The sequence below is a fragment of the Narcine bancroftii genome, chromosome 8 (assembly GCF_036971445.1).
Source record: "Narcine bancroftii isolate sNarBan1 chromosome 8, sNarBan1.hap1, whole genome shotgun sequence".
Lineage (NCBI taxonomy): Eukaryota > Metazoa > Chordata > Chondrichthyes > Torpediniformes > Narcinidae > Narcine > Narcine bancroftii.
Window position 1 is genome coordinate 108,220,679 of NC_091476.1, and position 20,683 is coordinate 108,241,361.

Here is a 20,683-nt window from a genome sequence, read left to right on the forward strand (position 1 = left end):
AATTTGGAGGGTTTTGTGAAATTTTTGTCACCTAACTACAGGAAATATATCAATAAGATTGAAATTAGCGCAGAGAAAATTTACAAGGATGTTGCCAGGACTTGAGGAGCTGAGTTATAGGGAAAGGCTGAATGAGTTGAGATGTTATTCCCTGAGGCATCAGGGATAGAGGTATACAAAATTATGATAGGTAGGGCAAATGCAATTTGGCTTTTTCCACTGAGGTTGGATGAGACAAGAATTTGAGGACATGGGTTAAGGGTGAAAGGTGAAATGTTTAAGCGGAACATTAGGGGCAACTACTTCACCCAGAGGATGGTGAGAGTGTGGAACAAACTGTAGGCATAAGTGGTGGATGTGCGTTTGATTGCAACATTTAAGAGAAATTAGATTGGATATGTGCATGGAGGTAGTTTGATGGGATTAGGTGGTATAATTGTTTGGTATGGACTAGATAGACCAAATGTCCTGTTTCTGTGCTGTATTGTTCTATGGTTCCAAACAGTAAGCTCTTGGATGAAAACAATTCTTGAATCTTTTTCTTTCTGGTTACTCATTTGTGCGCATGCGCGCATATACATACATACACGCACACATGCACAAATGCACGCACACAAAATGAAATCACATGAAAATTGATGAGATTTTTAAAATATAGTTTTTCCTACCAAGAAACATAGAAATTATGTTAGAGTGTTATGGATAATAGCCCATCCATCAAGAACAGGTCACAAAAATGACAAGTACTAATGAAATGTATTGTGACAGTCAGGCTGAGCCAAGCCTTACTGCCTGCCTACCTGAAATGTATTAGTACAAGAATGGGAGTGTTTGTAAATGGCATAACTGGTATTTGGTCCTTACACAATCCCACTCAACTGGAGACAAGATTAGAAAGAGCCACCATGGCCATGGAATGGCAGAGTTTCCCCATGCTGATAGGGAATTCCTGACCATGTATAATGCAGGAAGACTGGCTTCAATGAGAGGAATTGGTTGCTGGCTTTCTGACATCCTTGTTTGCCTGTCCATTATAGAAATGCCATTTTTTTTTAGGTCTGACTTTTCTAGCTTTATTTGCTACTTCAGAGTTGCTTTATCCATTGATTAATTTCACAAGTGTATATTTAATAGTTCTATTGGAATTTAACTTACCATTTTCAGAGAACTGCTTGGTTGTCCTCCAAACTTCAGATCCACAAAACCCATCATCTCGTGGTCTTCATCTTCTCTGCTATGACTCTGTGGTAAAGTGGATTTCGCTGGCTCTGAGACCCTTCTCCATATTTTGCCAATTCAACAAAGCTTAACAATTTTCATGTGCACCTGGACCAGCCCTTTGCAGAATTGCAAGATTTGACGATGTTATCAGAAGGAAGAATTTGACAATGAAATAGCAAACTACTGGAGGAACTCATTCAGCTGAGTGGCAGCACTGAGGGGAAAAGATTTGTCAACATTTCAGGTCCTGATACAGTTCTGGCACAGGGTCTCAACCCAAAATGTCGACAATTCCGTGATCTCCATAGATGCCTGCTCATTCTGCCGAGTTCCTTTTTTGTTCCCAATTACAGCACCTTCTCAGTCTCTCATGTTTCAATGTGAGAATGAATTCCGGGCACAGGATTGTCAGGTAAATATTGTTATTGTTCATGATATAACATTGGCCTCTCAGCAACACACTGATTGCCTCAATATCTATTTCTATCACTTTGTTAGTAGCACAAGTTGGGGAGAGCATTAGCCCATTCTTCATCAATAAACCATGCCTAACCGTGGAATTTTCAATACACAACCTACCACCCTAAATTGCATGGACAAATAATCAATCATTTCTCCCTTATCAGTATATTTCTGTGTGTTAATATAAAGTGTTTATTTTTTTCCATAATCTTTTGCTTCCTTTGCACTTTTCTCCATGCTTTATTTACTAAGTTCATATTTAGTTTTGGGAAGTCACAGGATTACCCCAGAAGATGGGCAATACAACTCTGTTACTGCTGGAGGGGCTTCTCTTTTTATCGCTGAATTCCACATTATGATATTTCCTGTGAAGGAATTAAGTTCTATTAACGATATTTCCTGGTTAAAAAAAAATCTTGCAGTTATACAACATCCTTGTTTTATTACAACATCATAAGATGATTCACGACAGTGTGTTGTGATTATAGGAATAGCTCTAATCTATTTAAGTCTTCAATCTCCTTCCACTATTCAATGGCTGTTCTCCAACCTGACTGCATTTGGAGAACTTTTTTCCATATCCCTTACTACCTCTGGCTATCAAATCTATCCAAATTGCTGCCATTCACTGCACAGTTTTCAGATTATGCTCCAAACCATTCTACCCTTCAATCCCATTAAGATCCTATAAATGTCAATCAAATATTATCTTCGCTTTTAAATTTTATAATTTCTCTTTGCAATTTAATCGTTGGGGTTCGGCTATAACGCTCCAAAAATTTTTCTGTACTACTTTCAAGGCCAAAACCAGCCTCAATACTCCAGATGTAGTCCAGCAGCTCTGCGTAAGTGTGGTGCACTGAGGTAGCAGCAAACAAGCACAAACTCAGAAAAGACTGTACAACAGGCTTTATTCCAGTAAAAGTCTGAACACCAGTTCATGCCTTGGTGGCTCCCCATGTGACTGGCTCAGGAGGGGCCGACTCAGGTTTATAGTCAAGTTGGCTGATTGACAGCCACTTAAGTGGTCTTCCTGCAGTTACAGAGATTGCCCCCTGCAGTAGGCTGGTGGTTATATCACCACAGTAACATAACCTTTGGGCCCCCGGTTCTCTAGTTAGAAAAACTATTTTGATTATTTTCTGTATTGACCATGAAATTACATGTACCCCTAAGTACCTTTCAACTTCCATTGAATCTCATCTTTTACTATTTAGAAAGGAGACTGTTCCATTCTCTTCAGGTCCAAATGGATAAGCGTATTTAATAGTTTTCAAATCCACAGCTTTGCATGTTCACTCAGTCGATTACATCTCTAAATTATACTGTACTATTCATCTTACCATCTATCTTTTTGTTATCAGTCCAGTTATATGGCTTTCTGTACAATTACCTATATAAAATTAAATGTATTGAGGCCCAATGCAGGTCAATTCAGGTAATTCTGCCTCGCCCACAGATAAAGAATCTCAGGGTTGTATGTTATGTTATGTCATGTAATGCATGTACACTGACAATAAATCTGAAATCAATTAATTACATTCTCCAAATTTAACCCCATCTTTCCTAGTCAGCCAGTTCTTCATCCTTTGAAATAGTTTTGCCTCAATTCATTGAGCTTCAGCTAACAGTTTACTTTGAAGAACTTCAAATGCCACATGAATAATATCTGTAAACACTCCCTGTCCCTATTTATTACTCCCCAAACACATTTGGGTTCAGAAAGCATGAACTTCTAGTTGCAAACCTACTGGGACTGTCTGATCAAAGGATATTTTCAAGGTATTAGTCACTCTAGTAATTCTCCCCACACTGATGGTTATGCAAACTTGTCAATCACTTCTTCATTTTCATATTTCAACTGGTTTAAAATAGTGATCAATTTCCAATTTTTTAAAAAAAGTTTTCAAATTAAGGAAACTTTAGAAAATTATAGATAGGATTTTCAGATGTTCTCAATTATATCGAGATGAGCAATATCCTGTCCTTCACTTTGTCGTATTATATTCCAGAATTAGTGGAAGGTTCCTTTATATCAGAAAAATACAACTGTGACTCCTTTGTTTGAAAATGAGAAACCAGTGGTCAGTTAGCTCAATATTTGCAATGGGAAAGAAATGAGAAGATATTATTACTGACATTGCAGCATGGCATTTAAATAAATTCAACATGATCAGGCAAAGTCAACATGATTTTATGAAAGATAAATTGCTTTTGACCAATTTATTGGTGTTCTTTGGGGAATCAGTGAGTATCGTAGATTTCTATAATGCATTTGATAAATGTGATTGTGAAAAATAAAAGCTCGTGGCGAAGGACGTAACAAATTAGTGTAGATAAAACATTATCTAACTAACAGGAAACAGAACGGGCACAAATGGGTCTTTTTCTGATCGGTGATAGGTTGCTCACAGCTCACATTAACACCAGGCTAATAGCCACTCTTGACCAACTCCAATTCAAATACTACTGAACACAGGATCACAGCAGATACCATCAACTTGGCCCTGGAACATCTGGACAACAATACACCCATGTCAGACAGCTATTTTATCAACTACAACTCCACTTACCACACATTACCAAACTAATTCCCAAATTACATCCCTCTCTGCAATTGAATCCATGACTTTCTATTCATAGGCCATAATCAGCGAGGATTGGTCCAGCACCCTGTAAATGATCATCCTCAACATGTAGTCCTTTGCTAAACTCCCTATGCACCCACGACCACATGGCCAAACACAGCTCCAATTCCATCGACATATTTGCGGATGACATAGTACATGACAAAGTGGAGTGAGGGAAGAGAGAGAGCCCTGTGTCTTAGTACCAGTTCAACACTAAAGAAGAGGGATGCATCTCATTCACTGGTCCACATCAAAGGTATTGAGGTAAATATTTCCAGTGACTTGTCTTAGTCCACCCACATCAAAGCAATAACCAAGAAAGCAAACTAGCAATTCTACTCCCTCAGAAGCTGGAAGAAATTTGATGCTTTTAGCGTAGCAGTTAGCCAGCGATCCGGATTTGAAATAGGCCCAGTCTACAAGGAGGTTGTACGTTCTCCAGATGCCATGGTTTCCTCCCATCCTTTAAAATGTACGGGGGTGTAATTGGCCGGAATCAGCTTCTGCCATGCTATAAATAAAATGTATCACCTGCATTCCTTAACAAATTCAACAGGTGACCTTCTGAAACACAGCCTTATCACAGTGCACCAGATTTCAGATCTATTGTCCGAGTACATACATGACATCACATACAACCCTGAGATTCTTTTTCTGCAGGTCAGGCAGAACGACCACTTACTGGTCGTGCAAAAAAAAACTGTTCATAGTGTATACACGCAATCAAATCATTGCATGGGATAGGAACTGCTCTGCCCAAGACTGCAAGAAAGCACAGAGGGTTGTGAATGTGGCATCACACATACCTTTTTCCCTCTATCGACTTCATCTACAACTCTAGCTGCCTTGGAAAAGCAGCTCTCGTCCTAACCCAGCCACACTCTCTTCAAACTCCTCCATTCAGAAAGAAGATCCATGAGTACAAGGACAATTTCTTTCCTCCAAGGTGAAAGCCCCAAACAGGGTCTGGACAGATCAAGTCAGAGATGGGAGTCAGACCTGGGCATCACAAATGACAAAAGATGCTGGTCAGATTGGTGTAGAGACAGTGCGACCACAGGGATCAATTCTAGATACAGTTTGGTTCAATACAACTTTCTCCACCAACTCTACCTCACACCACTAGGCAAATTCGGAGGTGCTGGAGACATGTTTCAGGGTGGAGTGGAGCTGGGAACATTTGTTCACGCAACATGGTTCTGCGCAAAGGTAGCTCCATTTTGGCAGGATTTGGCCCATATACTAACCAGAATAATTAAAGTAACCTTTCCACCAGACCCAATGTTTTATCTGCTGGGGAATCTTATGGACATAAGCTACAAATTAACCGAATTCCAAGTTCAATTCGTATTTATCGCTTTGTCCATAGCAAAAAAAAATATAGTGATAACCTAGAAGTCTGATTCCCCTCTTCTCATCAGTAGGTGGACTACTGAGATGCATTGCTGTATTCACATGGGAAAAAAAAATCATGTACAACCTTAGAAATCAACAAAGCACCTTTATTAAAATATGGCAGCCATATCTGATGTACACGGGAGCACAACCTTAGCCACTTTCCAACAAAAATTACCAATGGATGGATTAACAAAAGAAATTACATAAGGGGGTGGCTTCACGGCCACCATGGTCACTCATCAGAAACGCCAACACCACAACCAGCCTCTTTCTTTCTTTCCTTTGTTTTATAAAGGGTGCAGGAGAGGGAGGGGGATTGTTGGGGGATATCTATGTATTTTGTAACAATCTGCAATGTTATCTCCTTGTTTATTGATGGAAAACAAAAAATAAAATATTCAAACAAAAAGGACAATTTGTTTCCTGTCATTATCAGACTCCTGAATGAACCACCAGAGTACAAAAATGTCTTTGATCTGTAGTAACTGATCTCTCCTGTAATTCTGCAGCTTTGTACTGCGCTTACTTATTGTACCATGAGAGATCTACTGGCCTGCTCATAAACAACCTGTTACTACATCTTGGTAATGTGACAGTAAACTTGAACTTGAAAGATGTTGCCCAAGGATCAGTGCTGGCATCTTAACTTTTTACAAGATTGATAAATCCCTGGGGCCACATGCCATGTACCCCAGGTGGCTGTGGGGCAGTAGCAATGACCTTTGAATTCTCTTTGGCCACAGGGAATATGCTGGAGGATTGGAGAATGGCAAATGTAGTCCCCTCGTTTAAAAAAGGTAATAGGGAGAATCCTGGGAATTATAGACCGGTCAGACTAATGCCTGTGGTGTGCAAACTATTGGAGAGGATTCTTAAGGATACGGTCTATGAGCATTTGGAGAAGTACAGTCTACTCAAAGATAGTCAGCATGGCTTTGTGAAGGGAAGGTTGTGCCTCATGAGCCTAAGTGAGTTTTTTCGAGGAGGTAACAAAAGAAATTGATGATCATAGGGCAGTAGATGTGGTTTACATGGATTTTAGCAAGGCATTTGACAAGATCCCCCATGAGAGATTCATGCAAAAAGTCATGAGGTATAGGATCAGAGGAACTTGGCTGTGTGGAAAAAAAATTGGCTTAAGCAGAGACTAGCAGTGGAAAGAAAGTACTCTGCCTGGAGGTTAGTGATGAGTGGAGAGCCGCAAGGATCTATCTGGGACCCCTACTCTTCGTGATCTTTATAAATGACCTGGATGAAGAGGCGGAAGATTGGGTCAGTAAGTTTACAGATGACACGTAGGTTGGAGGAGTTGTGGATGGAGCTGAAGGTTGTCAAAGGTTACAAGAGGATATAGACAAGATGCAGAGTTGGGCAGAAAAGTGGAAGATGGAGTTCAATCCGGCTAAGTTTGAGGTGATGGATTTTAGAAGGACAAGCCAGAAGGCTGAGTACAGGGTTAATGTTTAGTTACTTAGGTGTGTGGATGAACAGAAGGTCCTTGAGGTTCAAATCCATACATCCCTCACCCCACAGGTTAATCGGATAGTTAAGCAGGCCTAAGGGATGCTGGGCTTCATTAATAGGGGGATTGAGTTCAGGGGTAGCAGGTCATGTACAAATCTCTGGTGAGACCACACTTGGAATATTGTGGTCAGTTCTGGTCACCTGATTATAAGAAGGACATAGATGGCATGGAGAGGGTGCAGAGGAGATTTACCAGGATGTTGCCTGGATTGAAAAACAAGTTTTATGAAGCAAGGTTAACAGAGCTGGGACTTTTCTCTTTGGAGTGTAGAAGGATAAGAAGAGTCTTAATGGAGGTCTACAAGATTATGAGAGGCATAAATAGGGTGGACAGCCAGCACCTGTTTCCCAGAGAGTTGTGGGTACCTGGAATGTCTTGCCTGGGATGGTGGTGGAGGCTGAAACATTAGGGGCATTTAAGAGATTTTTAAACAGGTACATGGGGTAGAGTGGGTTTAGTACCTTTTTTAAGGAATATGTGGGTCGACACAACATTGAGGGCAGAAGGCCCTATGTCTTATGTGTATTATCTAAATGGTGAAAGATAGCAGAGTTCAGAAGAACAGAACAAAATTGAGTTATATTGCATCATTCACATGGTAACATGCAAGTCCAGAAAGTAATTAAGAAATCTAATAACATATTGTCATGTTGGCTTGGAAGGTTACACTGTGAAATAAGTTGGATGTTTAAGGGGAACACTGCCTTCTAGTGTGTGAGGCTTCAGATCCTCAGCTCTCTAACTGAACTCATGTTTTAGAGTAGCAGAATCTGACCCTTGGCAATGACCTCAATCACTGTTTTTGCATTATAAATGCAATCATTAGTCACACTTCAGAGCAAAAATAAGTCATTAAACAAGGTGATGGCTATTCTTGACATAGTGACACAGAAAGGTAAACATAGTAAGAAATAAGCATTCTACCTGACAAATCCTCAGCCAATTCTAGTTCATGTTCTCCAAGTTCCCAAGAGGAAACTTTCCAACAAACTCAGACATTCCATATACCATATACCAATTACAGCACGGAAACAGGCCAATTTGGCCCTTCTAGTCTGCACTGATCCAAGTACCCTCCTTTAATCCTACTTACCAGCACTCTGCCCATATCCCTCCATCCCCCTCCCATCCATATACTTATCCAACTCTTTCTTAAATGACAAAATTGACCCTGCCTTCACCACCTGCCCATTCCACACAGTAACCACTCTCTGAGTAAAGTTCCCCCTCATGTTACGCCTAAACCCTTGTAGCTAATAGTGATTAGGTTACCTCTGGTCTTTTTAAGAAAATGTTGACCAGTCAAATGCATTGCTGCACCAACCCAAATGTAGTCACAACCACTAATTTCAGAACATACACAAAATGCTTTTAAAAAAATCCACCATCATTCAGTAATCAGGTATAAAAATAAAATGAGCAGAATCTGCTTTTTTACCTTACCATTTAACAAATACACAAAAAAGTAAGTTATTCTTTCCATACACTTTGTAGCCATGAATGTTCAGATTCTAAGTCCTGAAATTGAGTTCATCTTCTGTTTTATGCTCATAATCACAAGTAATCACATTCGAATTCTCAGTGAGTTACTAGTCCACACCACACCTTCTTCCATTGTCTTCAATGTGTTTCCTTCTCTTCTAAAGGGATGGCTCAAGGGCTTAACTTTCTTACATTCATTCACATTCAACAGGAGTTACTCAAGTGAACAGTTCTAACTGTTTGTTGCTAACCCTCTCCAGATCATATCATGCTAAGGTTTAAGCATGAATTGTGTAACTCCTTGCCAGTTATAAGCCACGATATATTAGCCATTGCACAGTGAATAGGACTCTCGCCCCCTAATTCAAGAGGCCAAGGGTTTAATTCTTATTCAAGATATCTTGGCTGAAAAAATCCTGGTTAATTCGAAAAGAGTGCTGCCTTGACATGGTATTACTCTTACCAAAGGAACAGAATTAGGCTATTCAGCCCATCCAACTGCTTCCATAGGTAACATCATATTGATGCCTTGTCTGCACCCTCAGATCCCATAGCACCATTTCCTTACAGGATGAAATATGCTTCCTGGAAGGATAGTGGAAGCAGATTTAACAGGAATTTTCAAAGTGATTTGGATGCAAATTCAAGTAGAAGAAAAATGGCAGTTGGGAATGTGAATTGGATATTGTTTCCAAAGGTTGGAAAGGACCATCTTGGGCAAAAATGGCTTGCGGCTGTGTTGGATATCTTCAAAATTCCAGGAGGTTTTTTTTTTACAATATCCTGGGCAATAAACTCCCAAAACCTGGTGTAAAAACAAACCTTTTGTTTTGGGGCGAATTGGTGTTTATGCATAGTTCATATAGACTCCAGTGACTACAAAAAGGGCTGATATAAATGCACAGAGGAGCTAATAGGATGGTTAGCTCAAAAAGCTTGATTTGAATTGTTCTTTGTCACGTGTACCGAGATAGAGTAAAACTTTCGTTCTGCTTCTGCCAACGATAGGCCTGCAACGCCAATACACTTAAAGCTTAAACAACTCGACTTGTTCTGCAACAACCGTTATAACCTTCACAAGGGTTGGTAGAGAGTTACTCCTGCATCCAAACTGACACAAGAACAAAAAGTTGCAAGAATAATAAGCTTATAATGTGCGAACTGCAAACACCCAACCGGGAGATTTGAGGGGGTTCGTCAGCAATTGCATTGAACCTGATCCATCCTGAGAAGGAGGGAAGGGGAGAGAAAGAAAGAGGCGGGGGAGGGGTGTTGTTGGAGGGATAGGCACAGCAACAACTGCAAGGGCGAGGGAGACGGACAGGTTCAGCTGTCAGTCACTGCCCAGAATAGTGCAGAGCGGGCAAGGGGAGTTCGCCGCACAGCTTTGGAGATCAGAAGCGCGAAGGCACGGTGAATGCGTCCAAGACCATCGATTCAAGACAAACCGGGGAGATGTTCCAGATTGAGAGGGACTTTGGGGACCATTTCTCGACGGGTCCACGTGTAAGTGTTAGAAGCGCATGTGCTGATTATAGGAGCGACACGACCAGTCTGGTGAGTGAATTGGACGAGACGGATTACGAGGTGCGAGAACTCACCGCTTTAGCTTTCCGGAGCCTGGCCTGTCCTCACAACAATTACATCGACCTTTCTAGCTCTAGGGCATCTACTGATTGGTCCCTGTCGCTGTCAGAGGACAGCAGCACCACGAATAAATGGTCAGTGTATGCTGAGCTGAGTGACCCCGGTTGCGCCGAACCCCCCACAAATTCCAGCCCGGCTCCCAGCGCAAGAAGCGAGGAGCGGGCCGGCCATCCATTCGGGGATGGGCGGGTGGAGTGTGTCGATGTCGCCGTGGAGACGCAAGAGGGTCGGACGGTCCCGAAGCGAGAGATCCAATTTAAGAAGCGAGAGAGAAGTGAGCTGACCGTCTTCCGATCAAGCGATGTCACTGATGGCCACGATCCGGTCCAATACGCGGAGACAGCGCAGAGGAGGGAGAGCAGTGTTGGCAGAGAAGATGCAGAGACGAAGGAGGCCAGCGACAGACCGCTGCACAGAACGGAGTCCACAGAAGAGTGCTCGAAAAAAGCCAAGCTTGCCTCTTGCCACATCTCCAATGTCATCTCCAAGAAGATGCAGTTTGAGCAAGAACTCAAGATGGAACGTGGGGCCATCCAGGAAACCTACTCGTCCGTCCCCTCCACACCTTCTTCGGTCAATCTAAAAGAATTCGAGTTCCCCATCCAAGAAGGCAAGCGGCGAAATTCCAGCGCAAAGCCCGAGAGCGAGCAGTCGGGGGAAGATATCCCAGCGCTCCTCAGGAAGCGAAGCGCTGATCTCAATGTCGAGCCTCCCGACGGGGCAAGAAGATTTCTGAGGCAGGACAGCTGCGGCTCTCTGAAAGGGGAAAGTAACGCACTGGATGCTCCAACCAACCGCGACATCCTCGAACGCTGGAAGGAAAGTAACGTGGACAATCAAAAAGGAACGAAGGTCGGGAGAGCCAAGGGGACGAGCGGAAATAAACCCCAGACCACGCTGGCTGCTCTAATCAACGATCAGTTTGAAATCCCAACAGCTCGAAGCATCTTGGAGGACACTCGTGATGCGGACTGTATCCCGCATGCTGCCAAAGATAGATGGCAGACCAGTTGTTTGGTAGAAAGCAAGTTGGGAGGTTATGAAGCCAGAGCAGCTTATAAACAATCAGGTACTAAGAATGTCTCAGAGAAGGCCAAACTTGAGCAACAAGTGGATCCTTTTGGAACAATTGAGCAGTTGGCACCAAACATTGGCTCTCACTGCAAGGTCATCACTCTTGACCCCAAGTATCAGACCCTTCCTGCTTCATTTAAGTTCGAGACAGATGACAGCAGAATCAAAGATCTGCAGTTTAACAGCAGAGAGTCTATACAACAGAGAACTAAAGGTCCTATTCATCAGGTGAGGGATGTGCGAAAGCTTGTCAAGAATACCTATGGGGCCTTAAGATTCAGCGAAGCAAAAAGTTTTGGATCTGTTCAGGTTCTTCAGCCTAATTGCTCACATGCAGCAAGGGCGTATGATCAAACCACTGCATCCATGGACGGAACACCGACACTGCCTGTTTATGTCCAATGCAAGTCAACTGGTTGGAGAGGCAACATTGGAAGCTCTAACAATATCTCAGCTGACAAAAAATACTGGACCTATGCTGGGAGTACAGAAACATCCAGGTCATACACTAATGATATCAAGTTATTGTTTCCACTCAATACAAACAGAAGTGTGATAGGTTCCTCCCAAAGGGCAGGGACTGTAAATGAGACGAGTAAAAAAGATGGAAAGAAAGAGTGTGAGGCTCCAACTGAGTCAACTGCATTGATGGACTCCAAAAAGAAAATGATCAAAGACGACAAGTCACAAATTCTATCTGCCTCAAATAAAAAAGATTCCAGGGTGCCTCCGATGAAGGACGTCAATGTAAAGGAGTCAAAAGAAAACAAAGGTGAAAATCTGCCAAAGCTGAAGTTAAACACTGAAGGTTGCAGTTTGTCAACAGAACCAAACAGGTTTAAAATAAGTCAGACTGCTGGAGTAGAGAAGCAGAATTCATCTTTATCCATTTCTAATCAATACACAAAAGGTAAGAAAGTAGAAGCCATTGTGGAGAATCAAAGCCTAACAGATAAGCTCAGGAAGGATTTTATAGAGTCCGTCCCGAAGAAGAAAGATATTAAAGTGCCAATCAATACAGCTGGTTCCAAAAGAGAAGATATGGGGAAACTGCACAGTGAAAAAATACTTACTGGAAACGTGTTCAATGAGAGTCTGAAAATGCAAGAGAAAGCTGATTCTAGCAGAGAAATTCAAAATAGATTAGATCATTCCAATAAACTCCAGAAGATTGCAATTTCAACAAATAACGATACCAAAACAGTAGTGGAGAAGAATGAGCATAAAAGGGTGGAAACCCAGAATAAACATCTGAATACATCAACTCTGAGCTCAACTGATATAAAGTTATCAACAAATAAAGATAAATTGGAGAAAGGTCATTCCAGGTTGGATCCTCAGAAGACACCCTCAAAGATGTCTTCATTAAACAGTGAGAGGACTCAAGACATAATTGGGAAAGGCCAACTCAACAAGGAAAGTCAGGCTAGAAAGCGGGAAAGTCAAATGAACATTTCTGAATATTCAGTTCTTAAGACTGAAAAAATCAAAGAAAAGGATGAACAAGGAACAGAAAGCCAAGTCCAGGTGGAACAGAAGAGAAAATTGTCTGGGAGCTCCATACTTAATACTCCCATTGGAAAAGAGGAGGATAAAAAGTTAATTCAGCTTGGGCAGGAAAGTAAGAGTAAGATGAGCAAGTCTCTCGCCCAAACTTCAGAAGTCACAAAGTTGCCTGGGAGAGGCGAGACTAAAAATGAGGGACAGGTTGGGCAGGAAAAGGAGAAAAGGGATTCCAATGATTCCTCCTCAGTGAGTGAAGCAATAAATTCAACATTTGGCAAATATGAAACTGTCAAAGCTATACAAATTCGGCTGGAGAATCAGCATAAAGTTGTGGGAAAGTCAAATGAAGGAAAGCCTGGAAAGATAAAGGCAGCTAGTGAGAGTCAAGCAGGCCAGGATAACCAGAAAAAACTCCCAGGTTACTGTGCCCAGACAAGTGAAAGCAAGAGCGAGTCCAAGAAGGAAAACCAAAATGATTCTGAGAATCAAGTGAAAATGAAGGTTGAACAAGCTCAAGTTTCAGAAAAAAGTGGACCGAAAAAACTAAAAGAGCCAATAAAGGATAGCTATGTTTTATCATTGATTTTAGAAGAAGAAAGCAAGAATAACATGGAATCTACTGACGACATTAGAAATAAACAACAGTCATCCGTGAAAAATCAGGCCTTAAAGAGCATTAGTGCACAAGCTTCTCATTCTTCTTCAGTGGGTGTCAAGGATAAACAAAGTACACTTGCTGTAAAGGCCACAAATCATCATCAGACCACAACAAAGACAGAAACCCACAAATTTGAAAGTCATGGTAATATCAAGAGCACATCAGGGTTTGCCACTAATATCCCTGCATCAACATCCACTGTGCAATACCAAGATACAACTTCACAAATTCATCCAAGTTCAGCAGAATTTAAGGTGAAGGATCTTCCGCCTATAAATTCTGTTGCCAAATTGTTTGGCCAGGATCAGAAAATTAGTTCCTCTGCCATTAAGGTGCAATCAGCTAGGGCAGAAATCACTCAGACTAGTGGATCAACATCCCTGGAAAATTCAAACTACCTTGCTATTCCTATTACAGAACGAAGGTCACAGGTGCCAAATCTGGGACAAACCACCACTTCCCCTCGTGCTGCCACTGTTAAAGCAATGCCTTATTTTCAACATCAGCGCAGCTTGGAGATAACTGAACCTTCCAGACAAGAAAAGGAATCAGCTTCTGGTCAAGTTGCCCAGGAACCACATACTCCAGGCACTTCTCTGCAGAATCCATATTATGCCTCCTCAAGTCAAGGGCAGCCTCAATTGACCTCTTGTTCTCCAGGGACAAAGCCATCAAATTTTGCAGAGCCAACTTGTGATGTAGCCCAGATTCCTCAAGAAACAGACAATCCTGGCATGCCTGGTTTTCAGTACCCTCAGACTCAGAGAAAGATGCTTGTGGATCCAGAGACGGGAAGCTATTACTTTGTGGATGCTCCAGTTCAACCTTCGCGCAGAATGCTATTAGACCCAGTAACAGGGCAATATGTGGAAGTTGTAATGTCTCAGCAACCCTTTGGTGGAGTGTATCAAGTGCCTTTCTCTCCTTACGTTTTACATCCAGGAGTTATGGGCCCATCTTATTTACCCAACATGCCATATCCTGGGCTATTTGTTGGCCCTCCTGTACCTTCTCAAAGACCTCTGGAAATGCAAAGCCAACCACTGCCTCAACAAGTTTCTGTACATGATAAAGCAGATGTACAGCATCATGAACAGTCCATCCAGAGGACTTTCTCCTCAGAGTCTGCACAGATGGAGACTTTGTATTATATACCAACAGGTATGACATTATATCCAAACTCAGGTCAACCTGGTCTGCAGCACGTAGCCATGCAAGCTAAACCTACTGTCTGTGCTGATGGTAAAGACAGTAAAGTTACAGGTCTTTGGCCAATCCAACATATTTATGAAGCGAGCAATTATTTGCCCCATGCAAGGCCAAGCAGCTTTATGGTGGAATAAGAAGAAAACACTGTATATCTGATGAAAGGCCATGGTGTGGCAATAAAAACCTGTAACCGAGCATTGGTCGCAGATTCAGCCACACTGTTGTGCCAGGGTCAACTGGCAAACACTGTACACCATAAAAAGTATTTTCCACCAGGCATCTCAACATTATCACTCGAGGGGCACAAGGTTTTGTCCACAGCTTTGTTCAAGTGACGTCAAGAAACATTTAGTGAGCCCAGTTCATGGAAGAAGTTCAGTTCCATCAATAGAAAAACATACAATTGAGGAGAAATTATTAATCATTGCTCCTGTCTTCTTTACAGCTTCTGGAACATATGAGCACTTCATACATGCTACAATGGGCTCACTGACTTTGGTCTCTACTGTTTGGGTGAAAAGGATTAAGATCAAAGATGTTTAGTTACTGTTGCTTAAAGCCATCAGAAATTTAACACTTTATTGTCACAAGTCAAAGTGAAAAAGGGAAAAGTTATGAGGATAAGTGATCTGGACCCAGGATGCATTTCCTGCGTTTCACAAATTCCAGCTCACCATCTATTTAAAGAAACAGAGACACTGAATTTTCTATGATTTTAAAATATTTTTTAATTCCGTTGGGCTTAGTGCATGTGGTGCAATTGTCAGCAAACCTGATTACAATTCCACTGTAATCCAGAATGAAGGCTGTTCAGGCAAAGAAATGCTGCCCTGCTTTTGCAAAGGTTTTATTTCATTCTGTTTGTCACATTTTTGAGGAATTTGCACTCAGTCTTCAATATATCGCTGTGTATTCTGAAATGGAATTTATCAGTTAGTTTATAAAATGAATTATGTAATTAACTTAACAAACATCAACAATTTTTCTCACCTATCGATATAGATCAAACCTTCAGAGACCGAGTCAACGGTAACATTTTTTATGGGTGAATTCCTGGACAGCATATATTGAGTGGAAGCTAAACTAGACAAAATTTTATCTGGGCATTGCTGGGATTAAACAGATTGAGCACTTAGTATGAAATAAGGCTGCTAATGTTAGGAATACACTTTCTATTGATAATCACATCTATTTCTATCATTGGGATTAGTGATTATCATTTATGTGCCAGTAAATAATTATGCTGCTCAGTTTAAATGTACTTGCAATTACATATTAGTTTTAAACATCTAAACATAATGAATCTCCTTTGAAATATAGTGATTGTTGATCAGGAGTTGGTAACGAGTTATTTGTTGTATGTAGCCATGAGGTAAAAATAGATCCAAGCAGGTTGCTCTAATTTCAAAAAAAATAGAAAGGAATTACTCACTGGGAAAGGGGTCAATGAAAACAAAACGAATGTCCAGAAAACTATATTTTCTGATATTTAATGTGCTGTTTTTGTTCTCTGCCTCTGTTAATAGGTTTGATGAATGTGTACAAGTTGTATCTGCCGTCAATGTCAAGAAAATGTAAACAAAACCGAGGTTTTCCTCATCAGAAAATGGCCCCAAGCCTCAGGGTGACTTTCATGAATGGTAAAGACAGTAAAGTCACAGGGTGAAGTTCATGAATGAACTTCCATGTCCTATATGGTTAGAATGCTGTGAGCTTTCATTCACAAATTCACTCTACCCTAGAGTCACTATGTGATTATCCTTGAAGCTAGGGGAGCAAGGTTTCCATGTTATCATTTTGCTCTGTAATTTATCGCTGGGCCCATCTCCAATTTAAGACTAATCTCTTCTGCTAAGTATTCAAAGACATAAATATGGTTTGTTCAATTGGAAAATTTGGTTGAACTACACTCTTATTCAAGTGCTACTTTTGTATCCTTTCCAGCTGCTTGACTCAGATCAATCCCAGAGGTCTGTAACAGCAAAATCCAACTCAGCCCTACAAACTTTTCCTCTGGAAGGTGCCAAGACCCTTACACTTTTTAAAAAAAAATCTTTTTAGGTTTGTGAGGATCATTAGAAATTTCTTATTCATAGTTGCCCTTTTGAATTGCTGCAATTCAGGAACTCGCAGAGAACAATTAATGTAGGAGAGTCACATACAGATCTGGAGTTGCTTTTTTAGAGTGATCTAACAATTTAATGTTTTTTTAACCCTATAAAAGCTTCCCATTTCCACTTAAATTTGAATTAAAGCTCTCAAAATACCATAGCTGGACATGAACTCAAGTTTTCTGGTTTGTTAGTTCAAGCCATTGCTACTTTAATGACAGAACACCAAAATCACGCTACCTCTTGAACATTGAAAGTGTCAATAAAATAATAGGCAATTAAATTATCAATGCTTTTTTTTAACCCTCAGAGTTTAATTCTTGTGGAGCAAATGGATCTAAAACTCTACATCAAAGACCTGTATGTATTTACTTCTTCTATTGACTTGCTGTTCCCAATGTATTAATTCCAAAAGCTTTCTTCTTGCTTATTGTTTGCCATTCTAAAATTCTAACATTGTGGAGGAATGTGGGATATTTTGTTGGAGAAGCCTCATATTCACACTCCAGGAAGGGAGTTACCCTCCCAGGGAACATAGATCAGAAAGGAAAGCCATAGCTTTAACCCCAGTACCTTGTAGATTTAGTTTCCATTCACTTTAAGCCTGGAATTCTCTTTGGTAGGGCTGCAAGATGTTGTGACCAACCAAAAAGGAATGTTTTGTGAGAGATAACTAATTTGCTTATACAAATGACATAAATCATAAAATAATTTAATCATGCAGCACAGAAAGAAGGAAGCTCATTGAAGAAGCTATAATCCATTTGGTCCTGTTCTTTTTTCTCTCCCTTGAATTATTCCAGTCAGCTACTTAGACCGGAATAAAATCACTTTATAAAGTATTTTTGAACTTGTTTCCGTCATTACTTAAAGCAGTGCTTTTTAGATCAGACTAAATCTGAGCATTTTTTTTCCTTCTACTACACCTGAGAATCTTTTGCTACTTGCTAAAAATCTGTCTAAAGGAGAATGAATCCCATTGGAAAGCAAGAAACCTAGCTGTAAATGCTGAGTTGGTTAATTGGATTGTACTTCATCTTGAGGTATTAGTTGCCTTGTAAGTAACAAACTATCTTGAATTCATTCATTACAGATATGTCAGCAAGAAACAGCATCTAAGTTATGAGAACATTAGATTTAACAAAGTATGATCGATAGATCAATGAGTTCTCTCCCTAAGTAATTTTGGATAGGTTTGCTACCCGCTGTGTTAATCTGCTATGGAGGCCAGATAGATCCTGTTTGTAGCAGTCATCTGTGCTTAATTAACTGGATCAATCAGGTAGTTGCCACCATCAATTGGCCTCATGGCAGGAAAGAGTAGGGTGAAAATGATTCACAGGCTGTCACTCCCAATCACCACCTACCCATTTTGGAAGCAGCTGGATACTGGCATTTGAGAAGCAGCCTCATTACTCTCATCTTAAATGCTTTGGTGTCATTATCTGGAATGCAATGCTTGGAAAAAAAAAATACAACCAGATACAATCGTAAGTTTCAAAAGTAAATTCAATGTAAGGGAAATAAATTATAATCTGTGAGGGAGTGGGACTCATTGCACTGCTCTTTCAAGGAGTTGGCAATGCAGATACCATTGATAAAATTACCTCATTATGATTTCATGACTCCTACTGGAAAATGTGTGAACAGGTGAAGGTGGGGATAAAATTGTACTGTGATGCCCACCATTGTCAAATAATCTAGCAGTCTAGATTATGAAAATAATAGAGGAGAGCTGAACCTTGTCAGGAGCCAGTACCTTTGAGAGAAAAGTGAAAGTAGTCAACCTTTGGTAAATGGAGTCATGATGTAACCATAAAAGACGGTAAAATCACAGTTGATACTGTAGTTTTATTTTGTGCAGATGGCTTTATCTTTCAAATCTTGTGATGTTTGTCCAAATTACCTTGTAAAGCAATGTTGTTCTGATGGCCTTGGGATGTTGGCTTCATAACCCTGTAATTAATAACTATAAAAGCAAAACAAATTCTTATTGTTAAAAAGCTTGCTGTTTTTACGGAGGAAGGTCTGATTTGAACAGATTTAATGTCACTGCTTTTGTGTTGCCTGAAAGACTGAAAATGATCAGGAGCTGCTATGTTGTGAGAGGTAAACAGAAAATCTACAAATGCTGGGATCTAATCCAGCGCAGGGGAAACTCAATAGGTCATCAGGTCCATGGAAAATAAAAGGCAGTCTATGTTTTGGGCCTGAGACCTTCTTAAGGTGTGTGGCTGTGGGCTTTACCTGAAATCCACCGACATTTACATCAATGGCATTCAAAACAGAAAGAAGATTTTTGGATAAAATACAACCTCAAAAGTTTTCTGGACTCGAGGATAATACAGCTGTAACATTTCATAGAATAACAAAGATGAGCTCAGGACATTTATTTTGCTGGTTCTAATCTGCCTTTTTAACTTTACACTTAGCAAAGGTCAACAACTCTACACTGGGTAAAACAGACAAATATCAGTCCCTAGATCGTCCCAAGTTATTGTTGGTCACCAAAGCAATGCAGCAAAAAAAATGTTTGTACTCTGCCAATTTTATGTTAAGGTAGCCTTCAATAAAAATGACTTTGCCCTAATCCTGCACTCATTGTAATCATTATCAGAATCAAGCAGAATCTGGTTGGCTCTCTAACCTCAGAGTTAGAATATTATAGTTTAAAGCCAATGGCACAGAAATACGAGCACAAAATTTAGGCAAATATTCCCAAGTGCAGTGCAACAGGAAGCTATGCTGAAAGATGTGCTACATTTTGGACGAGCTGTTAAACAGAAACCCAGTTTGTTCTGCACATTTGGCATGAAAGGTCTACTCAGTGAAGAATAGGGGAATTCTCGCTGATGCCTTGACTAATTATTATTCCTACACCAATATCTAAAACAAATGATTTGGTTGTTTATGTGCAAATTGGCCATTTTCATACTATAACAATGACTACCGGTATACTTGAAAGGCAGCTTATTGGTTGTCAAGCAACTTAGAATAAATACCACAAGACTGCAAAAAGGCACTGTGTAAACTCTTCAAACCTTGACAGGGACATAGTGTTCTATAGTTATTTTAGTGCAAGAAATTATTGGTGGAGTTCTTTATCTTTTACTACCTTTGAAGTAATAATCATGCCTTTTGAAAATACAAATATTGGAATACAAATATTTGGAATTCTCCTTCTGTTTTGTACCAGATTAAGGCATGTTTTGGTATTTAATATGCTGTTACACCATTGTATTCCACAAGTTTGTTTTGTATGAAGCAGGTTGCATCTTATGACAAATAACAAATAAACTCCTCCTCAAAGAAGTTTATTGTAAATATGTAAATACTCTAGCACATTCACATTTTGCTTAAAGGATCTAAGCAGAGGCTGCTCAATCCTTAGTCATTTTGTTTTGTTATTCATAGGACCATCACTAAGTAGCTACTATTTTGAATACTATTAGTATTATATTATCATAAGTTCTTACCAAGGCAATATCTGGATGAGAGAGACTTTGTAACATTAGGCCATTTCAGTTCGGGCCTCCGCCTGGAGATCGGGTTACGGGGAGGATCGAAAATCTGGAACTTACCATTCAGACCCAAAAAGGCTGCTCCAGCATCCCATTCAAAGGGGAGGCACCTCGTAGTGCCTTCCAGATCCCCGTGGATGCCGTGGTGCCACCCGTCATCAATAAGCGGCAGAGCAATGACCGTCTTCCCTACCCATAATTCCCCCCCCCCCCTCCACCCATGTAGCTGAAACCACTCT

At 40.5% G+C, this 20,683-nt stretch overlaps 1 protein-coding gene across 1 annotated transcript; it reads left to right on the top strand.

Moving 5' to 3' along the window:
* The first annotated feature begins 6,390 nt into the window (after positions 1-6,390).
* LOC138742106 (titin homolog) lies at positions 6,391-20,235 on the top strand. The gene is made up of 4 exons (XM_069896291.1): positions 6,391-6,679; positions 8,063-8,131; positions 8,979-9,057; positions 10,077-20,235. The coding sequence occupies exons 1-4, from the start codon at positions 6,391-6,393 to the stop codon at positions 14,944-14,946; spliced, it is 5,307 nt and encodes a 1,768-aa protein (XP_069752392.1). The 3' UTR covers positions 14,947-20,235.
* Positions 20,236-20,683: the final 448 nt, after the last annotated feature.